A 26,346-nucleotide genomic window follows, 5' to 3' on the forward strand; every position below is an offset into this window, starting at 1 on the left:
TGCATTTCACAGTAACATGGCAAACTTGCCTGGTGGGATTGACAGCCTCCTTGGAACGTCATCTCACACTTCCCTGACTTGGGAATGGTTATTTTGAGTAGCACCTCTTAGTAACCTAACTTCTTAATGCCTGGGCAAGAGGTTAAATATCTCGCTTATCTACATGTTTGGCCTCCATGAACAGCTACTTCATTCAAAGCCCTTCAAGGGTTTATCAAAATCTCACCATGTTTAACATTCCAGAGAAAACATCCAGGTTGCCGGTGATTGGGACTCACCTTTGGTTTCCTCATCAAAGCTGATCATCGTGATAAATACAGTGTCAAAATAAAAACAAAGAAATAGGCTATATTCTCTAGAATGAACATTAAAAAGGACAAAAGGAGGTTCTGTGGTAGCCCTATCTGAGTTCCCAGTTCCGAGAATTCCAAGAATAAGCAACAATTTAATCACTGCCACTATCCACATCCTATGGTAAAATTTACCAAGAATTTCTTTGCATTTTATGTTTTATAAGCACCTGTATTTCTGTATTAAGTGCTATGGTACTTTCTGTTCTCACACACAGTGGTTACAGGATCTTCAGAAAGCCCTGTGAATGTTAAGATAGGTTCTAGTTAGATGAATGTTAGGTAACATTAAAGAAAATGTCTTAAAATTGAGGAAAATCACATTACATGAATTGCAGGATCTCTGACAAAAGAAAGTAAATGGTGTCTTAAAACTGTCAGAATTGAAACCCTTATCAAGCCATGAAAAAGAGTTCACCCCTCCATATCTAAAGCTGCTGTTTAGGTTAGAGAGATAAGGAAGAAGGCACGTGATCACTTATGAGCAAGGTTGTTTATCTCATATTATTGAGAGTCATAGAAGCTAAAAACCAACTCAATTATCTAACAGTAGCAAACTGTTGATATGACCTATAAGGCTACCAGTGGAGAACATAAAAACACACTGCAAAATATGACTTGGAATAATTAATACTATAAGCAAATGCTTATGATCAGTTAATTTTTAAAACAATATGAAACTATAAATTTTAATAAAGAGTATAGAAGAGATATATTTTCTAATTCACATACGTAAATAAGAAAAAGACTGAAAGGAAATATATTATAGTAATAAATATGACTTGATTTAAAGCCATTTGATCTTTTTAATCTTCTTCCAAAAAAGTTACTCTGTATTGTTTGCATGTGTGTATGTACATATATGTAAGTATATGTGTCCATATGGTATGTATATATTTATGTACATCATAACCAGACAAAATGAATTTTTAGATGATAAGTTGCCTAAGAATTAAGGTTTAAAGCTAAAAGCTTGTAAATTCACCAAGAACTTTATGATAGCCCTAGATATAACTAGATAGGTAGCTTGATCTATATGAAACACCAGAAAGAAAAAATAAGGGAGCAACATTTTAAGAGGAGACAAGAACTGTCCTCTGGGTGATTTACCATCTCTGGAGTGCCCCGAGTGACCGAGTGCATCAGCTGCTGGCTTAGCATCATCAGGACTAGATTTGGACAATGCAGTGTGATTCCAGGAGAGAGCCTCTTTCCTGTGTGTGTGCGTGCGTGTGTGTGCGTGTGTGTGTGTGTGTGTGTGTGTGTGTGTGTGTGTGTGTAAGACAACTGCTTAGACCTGCTAACACCATACAGACTGTGAGGGATAGGAAAAAGAAGAACCCAGCATATAAAGTAAAAACAGAACTTATGAGATTGTCAGATGCTAAAGCAATTTGGACAGAACTATTGGGTTAGTGCTTTCCTTGATCTTCTTTGTTCAAATAAGTCCACTTGATCAGATTTTTATCACTTATCGGAATATGATTCCAAGTAAAGTTACAAAGATATGAAAAGTAACAAAAATGCATTTCTTAATAATTACAGATAGAAATGTATTTGCAACAAAGAAATGCATTTTATTGATAAGGCCATAGTGAGTCTTCCGATAAGGTGTTTTTAAGTAGATATTTTCCAATATTGTGATTCAGTTGTTGCTGTGAAAATAAGCCCTCTGTTATTGCCATTCTCATGGCCAAGCCATTTTTTTAATGGTCAAATGCTATGCCGAGCAAAGCATGCATGAATAACTAGGGTTGTATATACTTGCGAAGAAATAGATCAGCTTTTTGATGATTTGGGTCATGATGCCAATGCTGAGGAGAAAGGAAATGGGAGCAAATTGTTTTCTGCCTGGTGAACCAGGGAGACTGGGGAGCTGGAGCCAGCAGACCCCAGTGGGCACTGAGGCTGCCTCCAAGCAGATTGGGCCACCATGCGTGCGTGTCTGCACAGGAAGGGATGAATTTTGATACGTCTTCCAGTTCTGATGGGTTTACTTCTAAACGTGGGGACCTGTGTGTGGTTGGACAGCTCCCGCAACTAAATCAGCTGGGGTACTAATCAGAAATGGAGGTTCCAAGGGCGCCATCTCCTCAGGTGTCGGCCTGGCCAGGTGATTCGTGACACATTGTTTGTCCAGCCTGGCCCAACAGGAGGACACAAAGGTGCCCCTCAACACCCATCCCTTTTGGGTCTGAACCCCTTTTCCTCCCTCCTCTAAGGTTGGGATTTTGAGACTGCTTAAGAAGCTACTGGAAGACAGTATGTTTGTTTCTTATTGTTTACTCTTCCTCCTGGAAGAGGGTACCTGTTTTTCTAGCATTAGCACTTCTCTTGTTCCCTGGAATCATGCTTGGTGCTTAGTAGGTGCTTCATGCAGATCCAAATAAGCCAAAGGCAGCCAGGTAAGAGAATAACTAATTACCACCACCACCCTATCCCCAGCAACTTCAGCGGACTTGGAGGGTGTCGTGTGGAGGGGGAACGCCCAGGCAAATAACCTGGAAAGCCCCTCTGATGGGCCACCCCCACCTCAAGATTTGACAGGGTTAAAACACGGCTGTGCAATGTTTCTAGAAAACCATGTCTCCTTGCAGGGCTGGTTGCCATTTTTCTTTCCAAAGGGGGCAGCGCCATGGCTTTTGTGGGCCCTCGTGACCCATCCCACACAGGCCAATAACTTTTCCTTCCTGGTTCCCTTTGCTCCCACTTCCAAAATTCAAAGCAAATTGGAAGCATTAGAAAGGCCTCATTCTCTTTCATCAAAGGGGTCTAGCACTTTCGGGCATTAAAAAAAAAAAGTCAATCATGTAACTTTCCCTTGGCTGCATCAAGAAAAGGTTCTCTTGAAAATCAAAGTGAGCTCCATTTATTTTTCAGTTAATTATATTTCCAGATCTAAAAAGATTGTAAAAAAGAAAAAGAAAAGGAAAAAAAAAATCCCTCTGTTTACTTTACCAACCCCAAGCACCGAGTCAGCCATGAAGTGCTTTTTGTCCTTTGCTCCCCTAATTGCCATACCTCCAAGAAGCTGGTCTTAACATGCCATCGATCATCCAAATGGCAAATCAAACGCCAGCTCTTCCCGCCCGGCACAGCGCTGCACGCCATGGTGACATACATTCATTTCCGGTGGAGGCAGCTGCTAGGGACCCACACGTGTTTGAACTGTGTGGCCTCCCCATATAATTCAGGAAATGAGGTTACTCTATCTGTGACAAACATCATGTTCACACGGTTTTGGGGGCAGCCAGCCCGACCTGGGGCTTGGCAGGAGTGTCCCTGGGATGTGTAGCCACCATGCCATCCTCACACTCACTAATGCCCCAGCTCACTGCACCTGATGGTGACTTCCATCATACCTGTCACCTGAGAACGTATGCCTCATCCCATGTGTGCTGGACACGTCTAAATGTAATCTAACCTGAGATTAGTAAACCACAGTTTTTTAGACAGAGGGCCGCTTTTAACAGCGGGGCCTCTTGGTCAATTACCAGTCAATTCCCCTGAAGCCGAAGAATTGATGCCTGTCTTTTGATGATGCTTCTTTTTCTTCAGTGGTAAAATCTGGCCCCCACTTCTGGTTGGTACTCAACTTGTATTCATTTTTTGCACATAATCTCTGCTGGACCAAGTTCAAACAGGATCAGATTGATGGGGAAAGGGGGCTCTGGCCAGTGTGAAGTGTGCATTTGCTTAGATCAAGGGAAGGAATGCCCAAACCAGCCCGGCATCAGAACAGACGGCAAGCCCGCGGTGAGGTTTTGTTATTTTGCATATGGTTAACCATCTTGCAGGTCATAAAGTGAGGCCTCTGTCCTCCAGTGCAGCAGCTGGGTTTACACAGTATTTCCAGATTGTTTATTTTGGCCCAGAGCCAGGGCTACATCGTTTTTCCATTATGCCTGTGTGACAGATGAAGAGAGGTGGGAAGGGGGACTTCATGGGGGCAGCTCTGTGATTTCCTTTTTATTTATATTAGAGGGATTTTTGAGAGTTCTGAAGATTATGAACCAATCCAAACAGCATGTCAGTGCAGCAGAGGGAGAAGCAGCCACTGCCTTTGCAGAAATGTCCAGATCTCAGGCAGCCAAGCAGAATCTATTCATAGCCTCAGCTTGAGGCCATGTTGGGGGGCATTGTGCCTGTCACTGCTCAATCTTGTATACAGATGGACCACTGGGAAATGATATTTATTATCACATTCAAAAGTTATACTCCCAGTATTTGCTCGGGAGTTCCTGGGGTGGCGGGGGTGGGGGGAAGCAGTGAGTTGGGAAACTGAACCATAACGCCTTCATTGGCCTATGCATTCTGAAGACGGATGCACTTGGTGCTGAGTGGAGGTGTGTTTCCAAGGGCGCCATAGAACCTCTGCTTTGCAGTCCTTTCCCTGAGACACCAGCTTTCAGGGTTTACTCCCCATGTCCTGCCCTAAATTCTTCCACCAGGGAGCATTCGAGAGTGGTCAAAGAGCCACAGTTCAAACGATATCCACAGCAAAACCCTTGCAAGTTGGGTGAAGTGCATGTGATCCGATTGAATGTTTTACTACTAAATGAAATACTCTCCCTTTTGCAAATGGAGAAACAGCATTAAAAAGTACCAAAAATGATGGCAAACTCAGTCATCCAACAGCATTAATATAGCAAAAATAGGTCACATAGATGCGTTGTTGCTCCAACAGTGTTTGGGCTTCTTTACTGAGTGGCTGTAATATATAATACATGTGCCATAAACGCATTGGCTACAACGCTGTAGCATATATTATGTGTTCCCACATGGGTGTATATGTTTGTGGCAGATGTCCTTATCACAGTATTTCTTAAGCTTTGCTAAGTATATGTAAGCAATCTGTCACCATAGCACAGTGTTCTCCACTAAATAGACACTTTAGTGTCTGGGGCTCCACTGCCTCCTCAGAGCAACCTGTCTGTGATCCTAACCCCTGTATAAGCCCATCCTAAAGAAATCTGACTTCTAGAAATGGAAAGTTTGCTCTGGAAGGACCCTCTGCTAAGGAAAGAATTTAGCGAAACAACACATGTACAGTCAACACCAAAATTTGCCCTTTGGGTTAATCCAGTCTTACAGATGGATTTAACATACAGCTTTCAAATCAACAAGTCTTTATTGACGGTCATTATGAGCCAGGCTGGAGCTGGGTGCTGGGGAACTAAAAATGAAAAAGATACAGTCTCCTTCAGTCTGCACACATTTCTGCTGCCTTGCAAGTTTTTCACCAGATCCTCCCAGACTTAACCAAAGCATTCCCCTTGACTTAGAACACTCCAGCCCTTCTTTTCAACCCACCCCCTTAATGCCAGAGTACACACAGGGCAAGGAGAAGTGGGTGGTTAGAGATTTCCACTCAATTTGGAAATTAACAGCCGGTGAGGTAGCAAAAAGGTGCTGGGCCGGGAATCAGAAAGCCCGCCTTCCAGTCTCAGGACAGTCACTTACCGGTCATACAGCCTTGAGCGAGTCTCGTGACCTCTCAAGCCCTGGGGCTCTGTAGGTAAGATGGATTACTCTGAGGAATGTGTGAGGCCGTGAAAGGCCATGTGAAAATACATGAATCCGCGGAGCTCTATGCAAAGAGGGGCATGCCATTCTGATGGCCCGTGGGGAGAGAGCGAGGCAGGGAAGGTCTGAGCTGCTTGCACCACGATCTAGAAAGCTTTAATGAAACAGAAAGCTGACTCAACTCAGCCATCTCCCAACTGACTACTGGCATTGGATCACCAACTATAGATGTTTGTGTTATTGGGGCCAGCAGTATAAAAAGGACCACAACAACTCCGTAGGGTCTCCACCAGTGCTTCTCAGAGAGAGTAGAGTCTGGGAGCGTTAAAGAGTCTGTCCCTACATAGTCCTGACTGTGTGGTGACTCTGGACATGTCTGTAAGGAAAAAGAATCATTATCTTGCTATTGAAATAAAAAGGTCAGAGGTTGATTTTTGTTTGTGTGTGTGTTTGTTTTCCCTTCTGATTATTTCACCGCTCAAAACCAATGCCTGCTTTGAGGAAGTCTTCTGCAATTAAGAAAATAATTAAGGGGAGGCTTTGCCACTCCCTAAAAGTAAATAAGAAAAATGAAAAAAAAATGCAAAAACATCCCAAAACCATACCTTCTCTTCACTAAATGTATTGATTAATTAAAGAACAGGAGGGGCACCTGGGTGGCTCAGTTGGTTAAGCGTCCAACTTCGGCTCAGGTCATGATCTCACAGTGGGTTCGAGCCCCACGTCAGGCTCTGTGCTGACAGCTCGGAGCCTGGAGCCTGCTTCAGATTCTGTGTCTCATTCTCTCTCTGCTCCTCCCCCACTTGTGCTCTGCCTCTCTCTGTCCCTGAAGAATAAACAAATGTAAATTAAAAATAAAAATAAATGTAACGGGAGCAGAAAAACCTAACTTGGTCAGCACTATTATTCCAAAAAGGCAACTGAACCGCAAAGCTAAACACTGGCAATTATAGACCCCAGTGGGAGATGAAAAATCCCAGATGTAAGAGTAGGCTATTTCCTGCTAAGGACCCAGCATTCATGGGCCTCTTGGGAATTTTTGATTAAGAACATTCAGATATTGCCTTTGTTTCCACTTGGCTGTATCTGCACCTGAAAGGCACAGACAAGCCTTCTTGGGTTTAACAGCACCCTCCTCCTTCTGTTGGTTTCTTTCATTCCCTCAACAGGGTGCTGCATTTCCCCAGGTGCTGAGCTGTGGAAACACAGATAAATGAGGGCTGCCCTTCTCCAGGATGCTCTCAGCACAGCTCCATCAGAACAGCTAGAAGAAACAGTGGGGATGCAAGGGGGGAAACATCCAGGGGAAATGTTTTCAGAAGTTTCATAGTGCCTCAGAGGCCTCATAAAAGTTTTCCATCTTTTGGTTGAAACAGACACACACAGACCTACCCCCTACCCTCAGACCTGCACACACAGCAGATCTTCGTGCACAAATAGTCAAACAGTAGTTACGAGAGACCCAGTTCCATGCAGAGTATCCAAGACGAGCACATTAGGCTTAGTCTCTCCAGGAGGGATTTCTGACCTAGGAAGGAAAATGTTGACATGATGCAACAAACCAGAATGAAATGCCCTATTGAGCTCCCATCACGAACAGGCCCGTGAGAAGGGATTCTCCCCCAAGACCATGGGCCCCATTCGACCATAAACAACATGAGAGGTCAGAGCCCGGGATCGGTTGTCAGACTGTCCAGATCCAACTCCTGGCTTCTCCACTGACAGCTGTGTGAACTTGAGCAAGTGACTAAATTCCAGTGTCACATCTGTAACATGGTGATAATTAGAGAGGTAGCTCACTGGGGTTTTGTAAGGACCAAGTGCATGTTTGAATTCTCATGTCCTTTGCACTGGGAAAGCTCACTCAAAAATGCATGTTGATGCTGATGCTGATGATAAAGTCCCATGCATGGCTTCTATCTCCCAAGCCCAGTGCAGAAGAGTTACTCGATCAACATTTGCAGAAAAAAAGAAGGAAGACAACATCAAGACACACAAACGAGTCCTAATTGAAGCCTTCATATTGATATAGAACACTTAGTTCCTGGGTTCATGCAACCCAGAATGTTAAAACCTTTAAAGCAGAAGCATAAAACTCAGATTTTTAGAGCAGCCAAGGAGGTAACATAAAAGAGTCAACTGGTATTTGGGGCCAGAACAAAATGGACAGCATTGACCTCTCTTGGGGAGCGGGGTGCACAGCCACACTCAGCTCCAGAAGAATACTGCCTCACTTTGAGAGAAGCAAGAAATCCAGATTTCCATGTGAAATAGACCAAGTTTTACAACAACTAAGTCAATTTCTTAAAAAAAAAAAATACATCACGGTCCAAATCACACAGTCTGCCAGTCAGATCCCAAGCCACCTTCTTGCTGGGCCTGTCTTAATGGAAGGAGCCTTGAATTTGTCTCCTCTTTTTGAACTGTTCACTGGTGGGGACCAGAGACATGAGCCCCTCGAAGTCATCTCTTAGTTCTCGCTAGTTTCAAAGGCCACTCCTAGGGTAGGTCTTTCTTCTTGTGGTTACGTTCTACAGGATATGCCCACCTAACGAGGGCTACTTCACTTCCCAAAGGATGCTAATAAGTGTAGATTCTTAAAGCATGATTGTTTTGTGGCTGAAATAAGAAAAATCTCCAAAAACTCCTAACAACTTCCTCTAGACCTGCCATTACAGTGATCTGTAGAGAGACTGTTTCCACAGTTCACGTAGCTTTGTTTTGTTTGGAGGGCAAGTCTGGCATTTTACAAATATATGGAACACTTAGCAATGAAATGACTTTTCCATAGCCCTGATTATTGTACAGCAAGACACATAACCATATGTCTTTGAAATGTGACTTTAGAAATTCTCGACTAACGATACAGGGCGAACTTCCCTCCAGTCTTTCCATGTGAAGGTGATAATTTTCTACAGGCTCACGAAGGCTTTGCTGGTTATAGCCCAGTACTTAGTGGAAACTTCGACACGAATAGGAGGTCCAGGCTCAGATCCCAGGTCTGTCACTTACTCACTAGCAGTATGGCCCTGGGTAAGTCATTTAATCTCCCAGAGCTTTTGTCTCCCCACCTACAAAATGGGGGTGAGAGTGCCTCATAGGGTTATAGAAAATATTAAGTAAAATAACATAGGGGCGTCATCTAAACATCTCCTAGGTGTTCATGTCAGTGTTGGTTGAGTCTGAACCTCTCTTCTCTCACAAAGCAGCGCTCTTATTTCTGACCGTGACACCATCCCTGGCAGTATCCTTATTAACCTTCCTTTCAAATTTGGCAGCTCTCTGGAAAACAAAAGGGGGAAAAAAGGGCTGTAATCATTTCACATAAACTTTTGGTTTTGCATCCACAGTGTTATGAAAACTAAGGGCAGAGGGTTGGATGACACCGCTAGGGAGTAAGGAAGGAGGAGGAGAGGCCGGGAGGACTGACATTTCAAGGACAGACCGGGTAAGAGGTCTGGGTCTGGGGACCTGAAAGGGAGGAATCCGAAGGAGACTGGGACAGTCATGGTGCTCAGTTAATGTAGTTAGACCAACACGACACAAGGGATCCGGCCTAGCTGTGACTGTCACCACCTCTTGCCAAATCAATTCATTAATGACCCTGGTTCTTTTCACTTGTGCTTAAGTGACGCACTGTTACTTCTGACAGATGGCTACCTGCTCCGCCCATCCTCAGCAGTAGAGGAGAGCATGGAGGGAAGAGAATTTGTTGGGATGAATGAGGAGTAGCTTTATGGCAATTGACCCAGTTACCTGATCCTGACCAAAGAAGGAAATATGTATCTCCGTCATACTCTCATTTTTTAAAAAATCTTAAAAAGTTTGCTGGCTTGATGTTAATCACCCTTAATAGCAAGTCAATGGATACTTTTCTTGGATGGTTTTGTGGTCAGTGATATGCTTACTGTGTATTATTTTTAGGAAAATTGTGCTTCAGCCTTAAAGAGCTTATAGGCCCTGTAATAGAGCAGATCCCAAATTCCTGATTTATAAAGATGTAGGCTCCACTCTCTTTATTCCTTTTGGTCTTTCTCCAGAACAAGTGGGAGGGCCTTCTGTTTAACTGCCAGGCACTGTTAACCCCTCCCTTTCCATAAAATGTAAATACAAGCCCTTCTGTCTTTGCTGTTGCAATGTTTGTGACTATACCCTTGACCAGCACATAAAATAACTAGCTCCACTGTTTATCAATTATACCAGGATGAATACTTGCTAGAATAAGCATGATATATGAGAGATTGTTGATTTCTTCAGCAAATGACTTCTTGAAATCAGGGGTTCTTACAGATCCATAAATGCCTAAGATATTCATATATGGGCTTCCAGAAGCCCATATACCCTCCCTGTCTTCCTGAGCTTGAGCTTTAATCAGGTTTTCAGGAGGGCAAAGAATCTCTATCCTGGAGCATAGTCCCTGATCAAGCCCACGCTGAGTACCTGGGATGTGCCATTTTTCTTTGTCACCCAGGAAACTTATGGCTGCCTGTATTCAAGGGTGTTATTAAAAATGATACTAGTTTCATTACAGTTTTTTCTTATGAAATCCATACAAGGTATTTCTCCATGGTTTATAACTAGGAATGGATGTGATTAGATTGTTTTAAATGAAGAGCAGTTCCCAATGTTAAATTCTTTGTTGGTTGTTAGAAAGTTTAGGGCCAAACTTTCAACCCACCTCCTGCACAAGTCCTTAGTACTTCATAACATTCATCTTATGTCACTTGATATTGGGGTTTGGGGAATAAGTAACACCCATTTCCCCCTGCCTGGGTTTTAAACTAATCGAGAAATAAACACAGGAGACAGATAGGTGGAGATGCAAATGTTGGCTTCATTACCAATTCAGTATATTGTCTATTACATGAATGCAGCCTAGATGGGTGGAGAAGTGGGCTGGTCATATTCCATCATGACTTAGAGAAACTTGCTCAGCAAGTCCCAGGCATGGCCGGAAGCCCTTGCCTCCTCTGCAGGAAGGTGTGAAGTCTCTGCAAACAGACACACTGTCTCCAGAGGGAATGGCATCTCAATTCCTTCCCCCAAATGCAGAGAAACCCCTCTCTCCCTGATACCTGAAAAACAGACTGGGGCAAGAGGCAGGAGCACTACTGCAGGGAGATCCTTCCAGATGGGGCGGTGGAAGCCATTATCCCCAATGCCTACCTTTCTTACCCTCATATTCCTTTTGCCCAGTTTCCTTAACTATTTTGCTAATTGCAGCATATATATTTTTGTAAAGTTCTTTATGTTCTTTTTGGACCAGGTTGGGCCACTAAAGAATTTATTTTAAAATCACAGAAATCCTAATACTTTTTATGGTATGAAATAGCAAAATGCTACACAATTTAGAGTGCTTTGAGAGAAAGGGATTGTAGGAGTCTGGAAATGAGTGAATAATGTTTCTTGTGCCTTTCAGTGTTTAACTGAAAACTCTTGGTGCCTTGTTCATCCTTAATAACAATGCTTCAAACTCTGTTTTAAAAACTCAAAGGGATATGCCTATTAGTTTGTCTCTCCTCAGATTCGCTATAGTTAATATCTGCAAAGAAGAGAGACATTATAAAATGTTCTATCATAAACCCATTTTAGAAGAGACTATGCCAGATTCTTTAAGAAAAATTCGAGAACTGATATGTCCAAATATGTATTATACCTTTCAAGAGACTCAGTTGGAAAAGTAACACCCTTATTTCAATAAGGCCATTATTGTTCCAAGAATTTCTTCATTAGAATTGCTCTTGGTGTCTTCAGAAAGTATCTCAAATACTCTAAAAAATGGCAGGCCTTTGTCCTGTCAGGTGAATCCAGTTTGGGCACCAGCCATTTGGAGCTATGTTCGATAAGTAATATACCTATTCAAATTTGGTGACAAAAGTTTTAGTTCATAAGATGATAAAAGGAAATCTCCTGGCAACTTTTCATGATCTTGGGTTTGGCAATGCTTTCTTTAATATAACAGTACAGGTTACACAAGAAAAAATAGATGCATTGATCTTCATTAAATTAAAAACTTATTCATCGAAGATAAGTATCAACAGAGTGAAGACAACCTAAGATTGGGGAGAAACTATTTGCAAATCATATACCTGACATATATGTAGAATATCCAGAACATATAAGGAACTACAACTCAACAACAAAAATTTAAACAGTCGAATTTCAAAATAGGCAATGGATTTGACTAGACATTTCTTCAAAGAAAATATATGAATAGCCAACAAGCACATGAAGAGATGCTCTGCATCATTAGTCATTAGTGAAATGAAAAGCAAAACCACAATGAGATACCAGTTCAAACTTACTGAGATGGCTATGGAGTTTTTAATTAAAATAGCAATTATAGAAAAGGATCTGGGGAAATTGGAGCCTTTGTACATTAACAGCAGGTGTGCTAATTGGTTCTGTCACAGAGGAAAACAGCTTGGTGGTTCTTCAAAGAGTTAAACATAGAAATACCATGAGCCTTTAATTCCACTTGTGGTATATGCCCAAATGAACTGAAATCAGGGACACAAACAAACACTTGTATATAAATGTTCACAGCACTGCTCTTCACGGTAATCAAAAAGTAGAAACCCAAGTGTGCATCAATGAATAGATGGATAAACAGATTGTGGTATATACATACAATGGAGTACTATTCTTTCAGAAATGGAGTACTATTCATTCATAAATGGAGTACTAATCATTTATTCATATACTGATATGTATACAATATGAACAAACCATGAAAATAGGATTCTATGTGAAAAAGGCCAGACATAAAAGGACATACTATATGGTTCCATTTATATGAGGTACCTAAAAAAAGGCAAATTAATTGACAGAAAGTAGATTAGAGGTTACCTGAGAAGGTTATAGGGAATGGGTACAGTTTCTGTTTGGAGTGATGGAAGAATTTTGGAAATAGTGGTAATGGTTGCACAACATTATGAATATAATTAATGCCACTGAAATATACACTTTAGAAAGGTTAAAATTTGGGACACCTGAGGGGCTAAGTTGGTTGAGTGCCTAACTTCAACTCAGGTCATGATCCGTGAATTTGAGCCCCACACTGGGCTTGCTGCTTGACAGAGCCCCCTTTGGATTCTCAGTCCCACCTCTCTCTCTTCCCCTCCCCCATCTCAAAAATAAATAAAACGGAACAAAAAAGGTTAAAATTTTATGATACATATAACATTTTTGTTAAGCATTACATGTAAGTATATATAACGTATTTTTAGTCATTAATATAAAACTAAGCAGATTTAGTTATAACTTACCATATTTTAAAAAGCATTCCAAATTTATGGCAGTTAACATTGTATATGAGAAATCTAGCAGTTCTTCCTTTATTTTTCTTGACAAATGCCCCGTTGAAATAATGAAATGCAAATAGCTTTTATATCCAGTTAAACTATCAATAATACTTAGCAAAATTTTAAAAGAAAAAGCAAGATGATTGGCAAGTGGTGACAGCTTTTCCCTGTGCTTCTTCCTGAAAGGAAAGCCCTTGATGTGTGTTACAGGAAATAAAAAAGGAAAAATGGGTCAATTTTGCTGTTCAAAAAAATGTGTGATTTGTAGTTAATTGAGTTGTTGTCAAAGTACATAGTTGACATCCCATGCAAAGAAGGTCAGGTAGTTTATGTTTAGTCAACTCATGTTGATATTAACACCTAGGATATGGTGAAGTCTTTCTAAATATTGTTGGGCACCCTTTTCCCCTTCTCTTTTTTGCACGCTGAGTTTCCTTCCGTAGCAGCTGCCGGTATTATGTAGGTAATGCAGGGCTTTGTCATTACTCCTTTTGCACGAAACCTTTACAGACAGCTGCTCATGTGCAACCCCGGTTCTCTTCCAGAGCATAGGAAACTTGGAAATATGACTGTGACCGTGAAGAAGACTGTTCCCTCCCCCGAGGCCGTGCAGATTCTCTACCAGCGGATGAGATATGAGTATGAGTTCTACCACTACGTCAAAGAGCAGTTCCACCTGCTGAAACGCAAGTTTGGACTGAAGTCCCACGTCAGCAGGCCTTCTCTGAGACCCCAGTTCTTTATTCCAACCCCACTGGAAACCGAGGAGCCGATCGATGATGAGGAACAAGATGACGAGAAGTGGCTAGAAGATATTTATAAGAGGTGATGCCAGCACTGTGTTGCCTCCACTGGCTTTGTCTCCCTTTTCCAGAAAGTTTTTTGTTAGGGGAAGAAAAATCCTTAAGGGACTAAGTTAATGCTCAGTTGCATTAAAAAGAATGAAACATTCCCACATGTTGGGGTCATTGGGAGATGCCCGGTTTTGCGGGTCTTTCTTGTTTAACTGTGTTCTGGGTCTTCCTGGTTCTTTGGGTCCTTCCCAGGTGCGCTCCATGGCGCCACCACCCAGCAGTTCATCATAACACAGATTTTTCCCTCTTGTATAATGAGAGGAGGGGGAGAAATACAGCCCAGAGCCCAATAATTTATCATTTGTAAAATTACTTGTAAAGATATTACCTCAATGGTAGGGAACATCCATACTTACATAATTTGGTAAAAGTACAAAACCACTTCAGAGACCAGGGAGTCCACTCTAGAAGGGTCTTAGAGGAGAAGGTAAGACTGATAAAAACCTCAAAAGGGAGGGTGTCCCTGAACGAGTGGCTTCCGCCCACGTGGGTAGAATTCTGCCTCTGCTCCATCTCAGGGGACACTTGGCACCAACAGCAGCATACTTCTGTCTCTGAAAGAGCAAGTCAGCTTGTGCTACACCCCCAGCCAGTCCAGGGCCTTGAGTACTTCTCAAGGTCAAGGTGCAAGGCAAGCTCCATTGAGACACTCCCATTTCCAAGCATCATTCTGACAGATCTGAAAGCAGCAGAGCGGTGAAAAGAATTTGTTTGCTCTGTCAGGAAAAGTATAGGCAAGACAGAGCAGCTCTGGAGGTTATGTGAAATCAGAAAAGTGGCATGGTTGTGTTCTTTGCACCCAACATGAAACATCTCTCTCCAGCTCTGCTTTCACTGGAAATCGAGGATACCAGTTTTGCTCTGGCATTTGTCTCCTGGGGTAGAAGGTCTAAGCCTGACCACAGACAATGCATAGTCTAACCCCTGGCCAAGCTGGGTCCCACCGTAATGGCATCTGTCATCTTCTGGTCCCTTGAGGGGTACCTGGTTTTGGTAAAAAGGGGTACTGAGTTCTAGTCAGGCAGCAGGGAAACTGCAGCCCCCTTTCTTATGAAAGCAGCTCTCTCCTGAGAACCCGTATTAAGACATTAAGAAAACACGAAGGAAGAGCTTCTGGTAAGAGCCTGCCTGACCAGCTCTCTGAGTAGGTGTCTGGCCCCAGAGCGCTCTGCATAGCCGTTGGGCAGATCCATTGCTCCAAGTATCTTGTCTTCCCATTCCTCTCCTGTCATCTGCCACCAATTCATGACCCCATGGGTCTTTGGATGCTGATATGTTTTCATCTTTAACTTCTCCCCCCGGCCCCGGATATACATAGATTTCTGGGTGGAAAGCATACAGCCAGCTGAGAAGCAGGGGTTCAGGGGTGGTGGCAGATAGGATACATGCGACAGATTTTGTCTCCTTCACGTTTTCTCCCCTAGGGCCAGCCCTTCAAGAGCACTAGCCGAGTGTGAGTTGGGAATACTTAATAGTAAATCAACTGACTTTACACAAGCTACACATTTTCTACTTTTCAGAAATCAACAAGTCTCTCTAGAGTTTTTTCTTCGTTCACTAAAATTGGACGGTAGCCAAGACATAAAGCAAGTCATTGGGAACCTGTCGAGTGTGCACTAAAGCTACTTTATCATGAGATGTGTTAAGAAGGCTCCACCCCACAGGAGTCCAGTGAAGGCTGGGACCACAGAGGCACAGAGTCCAGCATTTGGCCACTGGTGGGCCTCCTTTCTGCCTCAGAGCACTGGGGCAGACACGTGATTGAGAAAAATGTTCTTAGAAGAGAAAATATCCTTTGTCCTGTGTAGAGAGCCCAGGGCCCTACCATTAGGCACATCTTAAAAAGCCACCCAGAGAGCAGCTGTCCTATTAGAAACAAAAATAAGAACAGCGTCTGGTACATTGTGAGTCATTCCTATGAAACTGCATATAAAGAATGACAGTTAGTTTACACACTGTGCTGGCTCGCTCTCTGAAAATACGATGGAACCAGCTTCGTGGTCTCTGCTTTCGTCAGAACATCAGGACCGTCGGTCATTTACACAACGCATCGTCCTAGTGCAAGTTCACACGAGCACTTCCCCCGGTGTGTTCAAAGGCCTTTATTGTCAACAGTATCATTATAATATGCCAACAAGAGATGCCGACCCATTCACTTGCAGGGCCTTCCTGCTATTTCACCCCAGCAAATAGCCTCTTTGTCCTTAAAGTCAAGGCACTGCATCAACTTCTTGGCACACGTGACAGCATTTCTTTGGCCCTGAGCCCAACGCAGTTTGTACTTCATGAAATATATTGTACATTTTACATAGTTTAATTTAAAAAAAATACACTTTAAGCTGGTTGATCTTTGACTGCCTTATTTATTATAACCTTTCAGCACATTCCAAGGTTTTAGTTACTCAGGAAGGAGTTAATTAAAATGATTTTATTTTGGTCTGATGGATTTTTTTAAAAGGAAAATTATTATTATGAACCTTCAGCCTACTCTCCTTGAGTGCCGTAAAAGTGCTTGTAAATCTTTTTTTTTTTAAGAACAAGAAAGAAAAAACTGGTGTTTGACATTGATGGAAATCCAAAAACATAGATGGAACTGAAACATTAGCTTAGCTAAAATAAAAGCAATCTGTGTTTGAGATGAAATATTCCTTAACTTATTCATTACCCATATAAATAAATGAATATAAATAAACTGAAATTTCTTCCCATTCTGTTGATAGCTGGAAATAATAAAAGTGCCTGCAGTTCTTCACGGTGCCCTCTGCCTTTTTAATCGGCCAACCTTCTTCCTTCAAGATGTTTTCAGACAAACCGGGTTTCTTAAATCTATAAACTCTAGCCATAGTATAATTGGATGACACCAAAAAGCTGGCTGAGAAAATGAGCGAGGCATTCCTTCATCCAGGTGCGTGGACACAATCCTGAGCAGCTGACCTTGGCTGCAGGGGGCGTTAGGGGGCGTCCGCGGCAGGTCAGAACCCTTCACCCTTCAACCCCCACGGCCGAGGCTCAGACAGGGAAAGCTGGGCCACACCACACCTCTTAGCATGTACGCTGATCTCTTTCTCAGACACGTAGAGCTCAAGAGCTAGGGGACTCTCCCCTCCCAAGAGAGCAGTTTTGATCCAGAAACTCTCTCCCTGAGAAATTTCACAGCCGCCTCAAAAGGGACTTGCAGAGAGCCAGCAAGTCCCCCCTGCTTTCTAGCTATTGGACACCCCATGCCAACGACTGTGGCTGTTCTGTAAAAGGAAAGAACTGGAGTCTTTGGACTGAGGGAAAGAAAAATCTACTTTGGCGATAACATGCCTTACTTTGAGTAAGAGTCTGAGTCTTGTTCTTTTTTTTAATGTTTATTTTTGAGAGATTAGAGAGAGAGAGAGAGAGAGAGAGAGAGACGGAGCATGTGTGGGGCAAGAGCAGAGAGAGAGGGAGACACAATCCAAAGCAGGCTCCAGGCTCCAGGCTCTGAGCTAGCTGTCAGCACAGAGCCCAACGCGGGGCTCGAACTCGTGAACCGCGAGATCATGACGTGAGCTGAAGTGGAACACTTAACCGACTGAGCCACCCAGATGCCCCCAAATTCTTCTTTAATAAGGACACCACTCATATCGAATCAGGGCCCACACTAATTACCTCATGTTAACTTGAGGTAGAGAACCCGTCTCCCAATAGTCACCTTCTGAGGTACTGGTCATTAGGACTTCAACATACGATTTTTGTGGGGGACACTGTTCCTCTTCTAGCCCCCGGCCCCCAGCAGAGAAGTTAGAGCAGAGGAGCTAGTCTCCAACTAGGAGAGAAGCACCCCGAAACTCACAGACCCCTCGACCTGCCATGAGGCTTAGTGGCCATCTGGCCCTTGTGCTTCTTTTATACATAAACAATTGAAAGTCTGGAAATAGGAGCACATGAGTGGCTCAGTTAAGCATCCAACTTCGACTCAGATCGTGATCTCACAGCTTGTGGGTTCAAGCCCCATGTCGGGCTCTGTGCTCACAGCTTGGGGCCTGGAAGTCTACTTTAGATTCTGTGTCTCCCTCTCTCTCTGTCCCTCCCCTGCTCACACTCTCTCTCTTTCTCTCTCTCTCAGAAAATAAAGATTAAAAAAATTTTTTTATGTTTTTTATTTATTTTTGAGAGACAGAGAGAGACAGCATGACCAGGGGAGGGTCAATGAGAGAGAGGGGCACAGAATCCAAAGCAGGACCCAGGCTCTGAGCTATCAGCTCAGAGGCCGACGTGGGGCTTGAACCCACGAACCGTGAGATCATGACCTGAGCCGAAGCCAGAAGCCAGAAGCTTAACCAACTGAGCCACCCAGGTGCCCCAAAAAAATTTTTAGAAAAAGGGAAAGAGAAACTCCAGAAATACACAAGATGCAAATACATCACATGCTAACTTTTTCCCTTGAGGGTTCGATTGATTTTCGAATATCAAACAGACCAAAACTTTAAAATGATGATATAGTCAAAGTCCCCTCTACAGGCCTAAATCTGGAATGGAGAAGATAAGGCACATTCGGCCACACCCAGTTACCCCCCCCCACCCCCTGTCACACGGAAGCCGCCTCCCCCTGCAGCTCTCCTGGGTGTGGGGCCTGTGGGACCCATTTCCACAGGGAGAGACCCTGCCTAAGCACGTAAGTCCTCCGAGACATGTCAAAACAAGCCTGTTTCATTTTAGATGTTTCTCTGTACCCAGAGGACAAAGAGGGGTTCTTATTTCTGGATTTGAGCTACACATTGCCCATCTCAGATTATAGAGTTTTATTTTTCTTCAAGGCAAAAATGAAGATTCATGTTCTACTTCCTCTAAGGAGTTTCAAAAGGACCCGCCTCAAACACTAAAGTCAAATGCAGCTCATAAAACTAGTTGAAGTCGAGTGCCGACATGCCTTTGGAAACCCCGAGCTAGAGAGTAACCAGGCCCTGGCCGCTCCCAGGCCTCCTCCCTGGCTGACTGCTCTGCTCACTGGAGAATTCCTTTCTGCGAAGGGCAGGCCTGGCTCTGCGCACCCGGCCCCAATGAGTCCCAAGGAGCACCCTGGCCCACAGATGTTCATGGGTCACAGAATCATGGACCGACTCCTTGTGCACTTTGGATTTCAACTTGTAAACATGGGGATTCCCTTTTAAAAAAAAAAAAAAAGGAAGAGGGGGAATAAAAGAGGAAGAAAAATTACTGTGCAAAGGAAAAATGTGAGCTAAGTTTTTCCTTTGGAATCTTGGCGTGTGAGCTTAGCTATCTTCAATCTGGCTTTTGCCAGACCCTGGACGCGTTGAGCAGGCATGGAGCAATCTGCCGTACGCTGCACCGCCGGCACTTTCAGCCTTGACCTGTAACACGACTCTCAGTCCGGTCATGAGCAGAGACAGCCGGGAGGTTGGCCGTGCAGGACCCAGCACACTGACTGCATGGGGCAGCTAGAGAAGCTGCTAGAACCAGGAAGCAGAGCTGCTGACTGACTAGGGCAAGAGCTGCACACCAGCCAAGTCCCCGAAATCACATCATGGCTGTGAGACTTCACCAGGCACTTGGTGAAGTCACTTGACCTCTCCATGCCTGAAGCCAACCCAGCTGGAAAATAGGAGGTCCCCTGAAAACCAAGAGTTGCTTCCGGAATGAATTTTGTCCTACCCTCCATCCCCATACACTAAGAGACTAAGAGTCACAATCCATTGGGGGCTGATGAATGTTTGTTTTCGCCACAAAACGCTGTGTCCTCAACAAGAGAACCTACAATGACACATAATTGTAGGTCCATTGATGGCCCCACACCCCCATGACTGATCGTGTTGGTACCCAACGTACCAATGGTTCCATGGACAGCAGCACTTCTGAAATGTGTGTGGAGCCAGTAGGAATAGACATATTCTAGTGGACGTGAGTCAATATTCTTACTGCATGCCATCATTCAAGACAAGCCACTGAATGGATTTCCAGGGTTATCTCTCTTTTTTTTTTTTTTACATTTATTTATTTTTGAGAGACAAGGAGAGACAGAGCACAAGTAGCGGAGGGGCAGAGAGAATGAGACACAGAAGTCCAAGCAGGCTCCAGGCTCTGAGCTGCCAGCACAGAGCCCGACGCGGGGCTCGAACTCATAAAATGTGAGCTCATGACCTGAGCCAAAGTCGGATGCTTAACCAACTGAGCCACCCAGGCGCCCCTCCAGGGTTCTCTAACACTGCCTTGGGGAGAAGTTTGTCTAGCTGTGAGTTATCGGAATCCTCTCAAACCCACAGCTTCTTCTAAATGCAGGCGTCTTCTAGCTTCCTCAAAGTACCCTGAGTATCTGTGATCCTGTTTGTAATAAAGAGCCTAAAACATCCACGTCAATTAGTACAGGTTGTGTGCAAGAAAAGTTGTAATAAAAGCAGAAAACCCAAGAGGATGAGGCACTGTACCCTTTGGAGTCTTTCTCATTCTCAGGATGGCATCAGTGCTGTGACATTTTGGGAGAAATCTGGTAATGATTTTGTGGGCTAGAGATGCATTCAGCATGGTCAATCCTTCTGATCCCATTAGAAGACTGCCGCTATCTGATTCTTAACTCTGTTGCAGTACTAATGTTTCACTGATCACAAACCTCTTTATAGCCACCCTCTTGGCTGCTTGTATCAAATGTACCCTCTCTTTTCTCCTCTGGCTTACTCTCCTCGTCGTTCTCCATCTTCGAAGGAAAGTTAATGCAATTCTAATCCAAAGCATATTCATTCCCAAAAGATAATTCACAAACCAGGTGTGTGGGATAGGCATGAAAAAAATCATTGTGTCAGACAATTTGGGAAATGCGTTAGCTCTGTCACGTGGTACAACGGTGTTTTAAGAGCACACTAAGGGTTTGGAAGAATATTGTTTTAAAAAGTCAGTTTCTCTTTGTTGAACTCCTCATTTCTCAAGACTGCATATCATGAAATCTTAATTAAGCAAGACGCATTAGGGGTGCCTGGGTGGCTCAGTTGGTTGAGCATCCAACCTCGCAAGTCATGATCTCGTGATTTGTGGGTTCAAGCCCTGCATTAGGCTCTGTGCTGGCAGCTCAGATCCTGAAGCCCGCTTCAGATTCTGTGTCTCCCTCTCACTCTGCCCTTTCCACCACTCATGCTCTGTGTCTCTCTCTGTCAAAAGAAAGAAACATTTTTAAAAATTTGTTTTTAAATAAGACCCATTAGTATCTGTGGAAGTAGGATTCTTGGGAGGTTACACTTTGAGAAACATTGCTTTAATATGTCATTGTTTCCCCATTGGAAGAGTTGCCTTCCTTCCACTATGGTTCAATCTTTGGTCTTCCCAGTGGTCTAGGTGTCTTGCTTGAGGAAAATATATTTACAGATGCTTAACAATTTGATAAGTAGAAGGCAGGGCAGATAACATGTTTAGTAAAACAATTAACAAAGAATGATCTTTTATTTTTGCTTATGCTCCTTAATTACATCCCCTACTTAATGAGAAACTCTTTTTAAAGCAATTTTTAAATACTTTTAAATATTTCTTGGATGCCTTGAAGCAATTCAGTCCTTCCATGAAGATAGGTGCTTAAATTAGGTTGGATGAAGAGCATCTGCCCCATTTCATCTCTGATCTGTGGTTGGTTGTGCCCTAGGGAGGAAACGGTGGCAAAATGAAGACCTCACGTTGTTCAGGTAAGGCTGGCGGCTGGAGAGAAGAACACTCGCTCCTGAGCCAGAGCTCAGCTTGTGCACACTGGGTCCCTGTGTTGTTCAGTACACTAGGGGGAGCCGGAGCCATAACAATTTACTCAGGGAATTCTGAGGTCTTTCCAAACCTAATTTGCCTCCCACACCTGCTTATTTTCCTTCCGTGCTTCCATGCTTTTTAGAGGGGTATGGCCCTGAAGGAAGTCATCGTTAGTGTACTTAAAATACAACGTGCACATTGGGGCGCCTGGATGGCACAGTTGGTGAAGCAGCCGACTTCAGCTCAGGTCATGATCTCGTGATGTGTGAGTTTGAGCCCCGCATCAGGGTCGGTGCTGACAGCTCAAAGCCTGGAGCCTGCTTTGGATTCTGTCTCCCTCTCTGTGCCCCACCCCCACTCATTCTCTCTCTCTCTCTCTCTCTCTCTCTCTCTCTCTCTCTCTCTCTTTCTTTCTTTCTCTCTCTCAAATAAATAAACATTAAAAAAAATTTTAAACACAGCATTCACACTGTCAGTCAATTCATAGAGTACTGTCTTTCCCAAGCTCTGTGACCTGCTTTCATGTCATTGCCCTTGTTTTTAAATTACTGTAGTATTTTTTAAATCAGTCTTTATCAGATCATCCTTCCTGAGTGTTGTCTAATTACAATACGATTGAAGTTCTGATTCGATAATCAAGAGTTGCCTCATGCAATCATCCTAACGCTCAAACAGTAAATGCCACCATCGCAGCTGCAGCGGTAAGGACAAGGTGGTACATGAAGCAAAACAAGGACGTGGGAAGAAGAATCCCATATCGCTCTATCAGCGAGGCAATCCAAACTAGACAAAGATTCAGATAAACCTCGGTTCAGATAGCTTTAATGTACAAAACTCAGTAGCATGCATAGGGTATGGAGAAGGTGAGAGATCAGTAAGACTTGAACAAGGAGATTTCATGTGAAATTTGTCCCCCTCTCGGGACAGTGGAATTTGTATACAAAACAGCAGGGCAGATCTAAAGCCCAAAGGAGAGCTGACTCCATCGGGTCATCGAGAACGGCCTCGTACCCTGTTTGTATAATAGGAACTGAAGGCCCATGAAGGTTAACTAACGAGCCTGCGGTAGCCCAGTCAGTGACAAGACTGGAAGGCATATCTGAAAAGGCCAGATAAGACTGAGCCTGACTGCCAAGGTTTCGGAAGAAATTTGTATTTTATGCTAAGAACAGTGAGGAACCCTTAGTCATTTCAGAGTAGAAAAGAAGCATGAAGAAATCCTTTTTCTTTCTCTAAATCCTTTAGCAGGTGAGCTGACGATTCTCCCTTTGCCTTCCTCTCCTCCATTCACTGCCTTTCTTTGCAGGCTCTGTCTCCTGAGACGCTGAGCCCCGCCTGTGAGTTATGTCACCTGGGCTCCCCGCCTGCTGCCTCTTAGCTGGCTGTGGCCAGTGGGTGGCACACAGGAGATGGGCAACATCTGGATGGAATTCTGCCTCTGACTGCATAATGGGTGCAGGAATTCGAGACAAAACCCTCCTTAGTCATCCCCCTGTGTGCCCGGGGCAGGGACGGGGGCTGAGGAGGCTGCAGGAGAAGGACAGAAGGCAGAGCTCAAAGATGGCCCCAGACTGATTTCAACCAGTGGAGCATAGTGCCCCCCGACAAAGGTCCTCCGTGAATATTTGAGTTGAGTGAACCCAAAGGAGCCAAGGAAAGTGTAGCATGAGCTCGGGTATTTCCAGCTTGGATAGAGAGACAAGTGATATAAATGAGGCGATGGAGTGAGAGAGCCACCCTAGCGGGCAGAGGAGTTCAGTTTGAGATGTGGGGACGTGCTGAGTCCAGCAAGCCTGCACAGCCCCTCCTGGATTTCACTGTCCGCAGAGACGGGGTTTCTAACAGGCATTACCTTGATCCCCTCAGCCCTCTGTGTGGCCACAAGCAGCCGGGACTGGGTCCCAAATTCCCTCCATTCAACACAAGCATGCTATTACACAAATCTAATCATATTTTAGCTGTGCCATTATATGAAACAAAGGTTGGGAAGACCAGCTCTAGTTGACTTTACCCAAAATACACAGAGTTCCTGGTTTTAATGGTTTTTTTTTTAATTTTCTAATTTTTTATTTATTTTTGAGAGAGAGAGAGAGAGAAAGCTTGAGCAGGGGAGGTTCAGAGAGAGGGGGAGACACAGAATCCGAAGGCAGGCTCTGAGCTATCTGTCAGCACAGAGCCCGATGCTGGGCTCGAACCCACAAATAAAAGATCATGACCTGAGCCGAAGCTGCCCGCTCAACTGACTGAGCCACCCAGGTGCCCCTGATGTTTTTTCTTAAAACGAGTCTTTTCTTTCAAGGTCCTGCAGTTTCTTTTCTTTTACACTAATTGTTCTTTGACTTCGAGATAAGCATGTACAGACACCCGAGCACTGATTCACCATCAGTAAGATGGTCTGATTAATTTTTCTAGCAAAGAAGGTAGATTAGACACCTGTTTATCTGAGACACCGCCTGTCCATCTAAAATCAGATCCCTGAACTCAGGCTTATGAGCACAAGTCCTCAAACAAACTGGCCAACCATATCTCCCAGGAAGAGTAGGAATCATTTATTAGCATTCTCACACTGAAAATTATTAACCTATACATCTAGAGTCTCTCTTTCACTGAACTGATTGAAAGGTAAAGGGTCTCTGTAATTATAAATATTATTTAGTATTTGCCAGCCAAACTCTGATCAATGTCCACTCTTTATTCATCCCCAAATAGGGTTTTCTATGTAATAGTTGGCATTGAAACATATATGCTAAAATTAACATGGTTTTAAAATAATATTTTATAATTCATAAATTAAAAAAACAGTGTAGTTTATTTGATTGGATAGTTCAAGAGTCAGGTAAATTTTATTTCAGTTGAACATACTAAGCTGCACATTGGTATGTTCCAGACCATGTTTTAAAAGGCTTTCAAATACGTTATAGCAACTCTGTGATTAGACAGCTGTAATAGATTAGGAAACTGAAGCTCAAGGAGGCTCAGACAGTTTGCATAGTAGCTGAACTGATTCTAGAATCCCCGGAGTCCTTTTCTATTGCTCTTTTTTCTACCTCATGCCCCCATAGCCAATGTATAGGAAATGCTTTTCTTTTTCCTTCATTCATCAGATATGTTTATCACACAATAATTGCAGGGTTCTCTTATGAGTTAATGGCAGTGTAGCACTTGAACCCATAGCCTGAGAGTTTGATTGACCCTAATAGAAAATAGTTTCTCCTCACTTCAGGCATTTCTGAAGCTCTAATTCCAGACACATGGGGAGATTCGACTGGAATCAGACCTATATTTTACCTGGTTTGACCTTTACCATTTTCCACTTATTACTTTAGTACAAATTTTAGTTTCAAGGAAATTAAGGGGGAAATGGCAATGAAGTTGGATTATGAACATAAACTGGGTTGAGAAGAAATCTAAAAATGTCTCCTTTTCAGGGCGCCTGGGGGGCTCAGTTGGTTAAGTGTCAAACTTCAGCTCAGGTCATGATCTCACAGTGTGTGAGTTCAAACTCCACATCGGGGCTCTCTGCTGTCAAGGCAGAGCCCGCTTGGGATCTCCCGTTCCCTTCTGTCTGCCCTTACCCCACTTGCATGCTCTCTCAAAAATAAATAAACATTTTTTTTTTTAAGTCTCCTTTTCCCATTTCTTGTGAAGTAGTGTGCAAGTGTGGGGGCAGGGCATAAGAGTGAGGAAGCAGAGGGGAAGGGCAGAAGGAAAAGATGCCTCGGGAATCAGACTCCCCAGACTCCCCGCCCCCCCCCACACACCTCCCTTCCCCCAAAAGACTGGCCCTCATTTCATCCCTGGATTTCCAGGCACCTAATCCACTTGATGGTCAGGTGCGATAGGAGACATTGTGTTTTTGTTGTAACTTGCACTGTTGTTAGCAAATCCAGGCCTCTAGCTATTTTCCTGACTCTGGCCAGAACACTAACCCAAAACCCAGAAGCAGTGTGAGGGCACAGACAAGTCAGTGCTGGTTTCCTCTTCTACACAGAGACTCAGACCCAACAAACACCCCCAGAATCTCCAGGACCACAGATCTCTGCCTTTCCATTATGTTCTCTTTTCTTTTCTTCTCTTTTCTTTCTTTTTTTTTTTATAAATAGAATAGATTTAAAAAAAACACTATTCAAACTTAAGGTGATATTACCCCAAATGTGTCTCTATGATCCAGTGAATTAACAGGATTTATGTTACATTGTACAAGTGAGCATAAATAACAGAGATACCTCATCTGGGGATGAAGAAGGGCTTTAAAGGAGCACGATAGGAAAAAGCACAAAGAAAAAAGGAATGAGAACCACTGAGTCTCAAAATTGAGTCATAATTTAAAAATGGGGAAATACTTGCAGCAGAAATGGCATAAAAACGATTGAAATTACTATATATATAAAGAACTTACATAAATCAATAAAAGGAGTAAACATGTGCAAAGAACATATTCGTTCTCAAATACTAGCTCTGCAAAGGCTAAGCAATAAGAGGAAATTTTTATTTTCATTAATAATCAAAGAAATTTGAAGTCACATTGAATGTGACATTACTACTGATACTTCAGTGACAAACATAGGTAAGTGTGCTGATGCATGGGCTGACCGGAGAGCATGATGA

The 26,346-nt window shown here is 43.3% G+C and overlaps 1 protein-coding gene across 1 annotated transcript in view; it reads left to right on the top strand.

The window, feature by feature from the left end:
• UST (uronyl 2-sulfotransferase) overlaps positions 1–16,786 on the top strand; it is a gene marked incomplete at its 5' end in the record, with an annotated part of 185,662 nt that extends 168,876 nt beyond the window's left edge. The window contains 2 exons of the mRNA XM_029943248.1: positions 13,726–14,005; positions 15,555–16,786. Of these exons, the coding sequence (XP_029799108.1) occupies positions 13,726–14,005; positions 15,555–15,654 (380 nt within the window). The remainder of the gene's footprint in view (positions 1–13,725; positions 14,006–15,554) is intronic.
• Between the last annotated feature and the right edge of the window lie 9,560 nt (positions 16,787–26,346).

This window comes from Suricata suricatta, chromosome 7 (assembly GCF_006229205.1).
Source record: "Suricata suricatta isolate VVHF042 chromosome 7, meerkat_22Aug2017_6uvM2_HiC, whole genome shotgun sequence".
In the NCBI taxonomy this organism is placed as follows: domain Eukaryota; kingdom Metazoa; phylum Chordata; class Mammalia; order Carnivora; family Herpestidae; genus Suricata; species Suricata suricatta.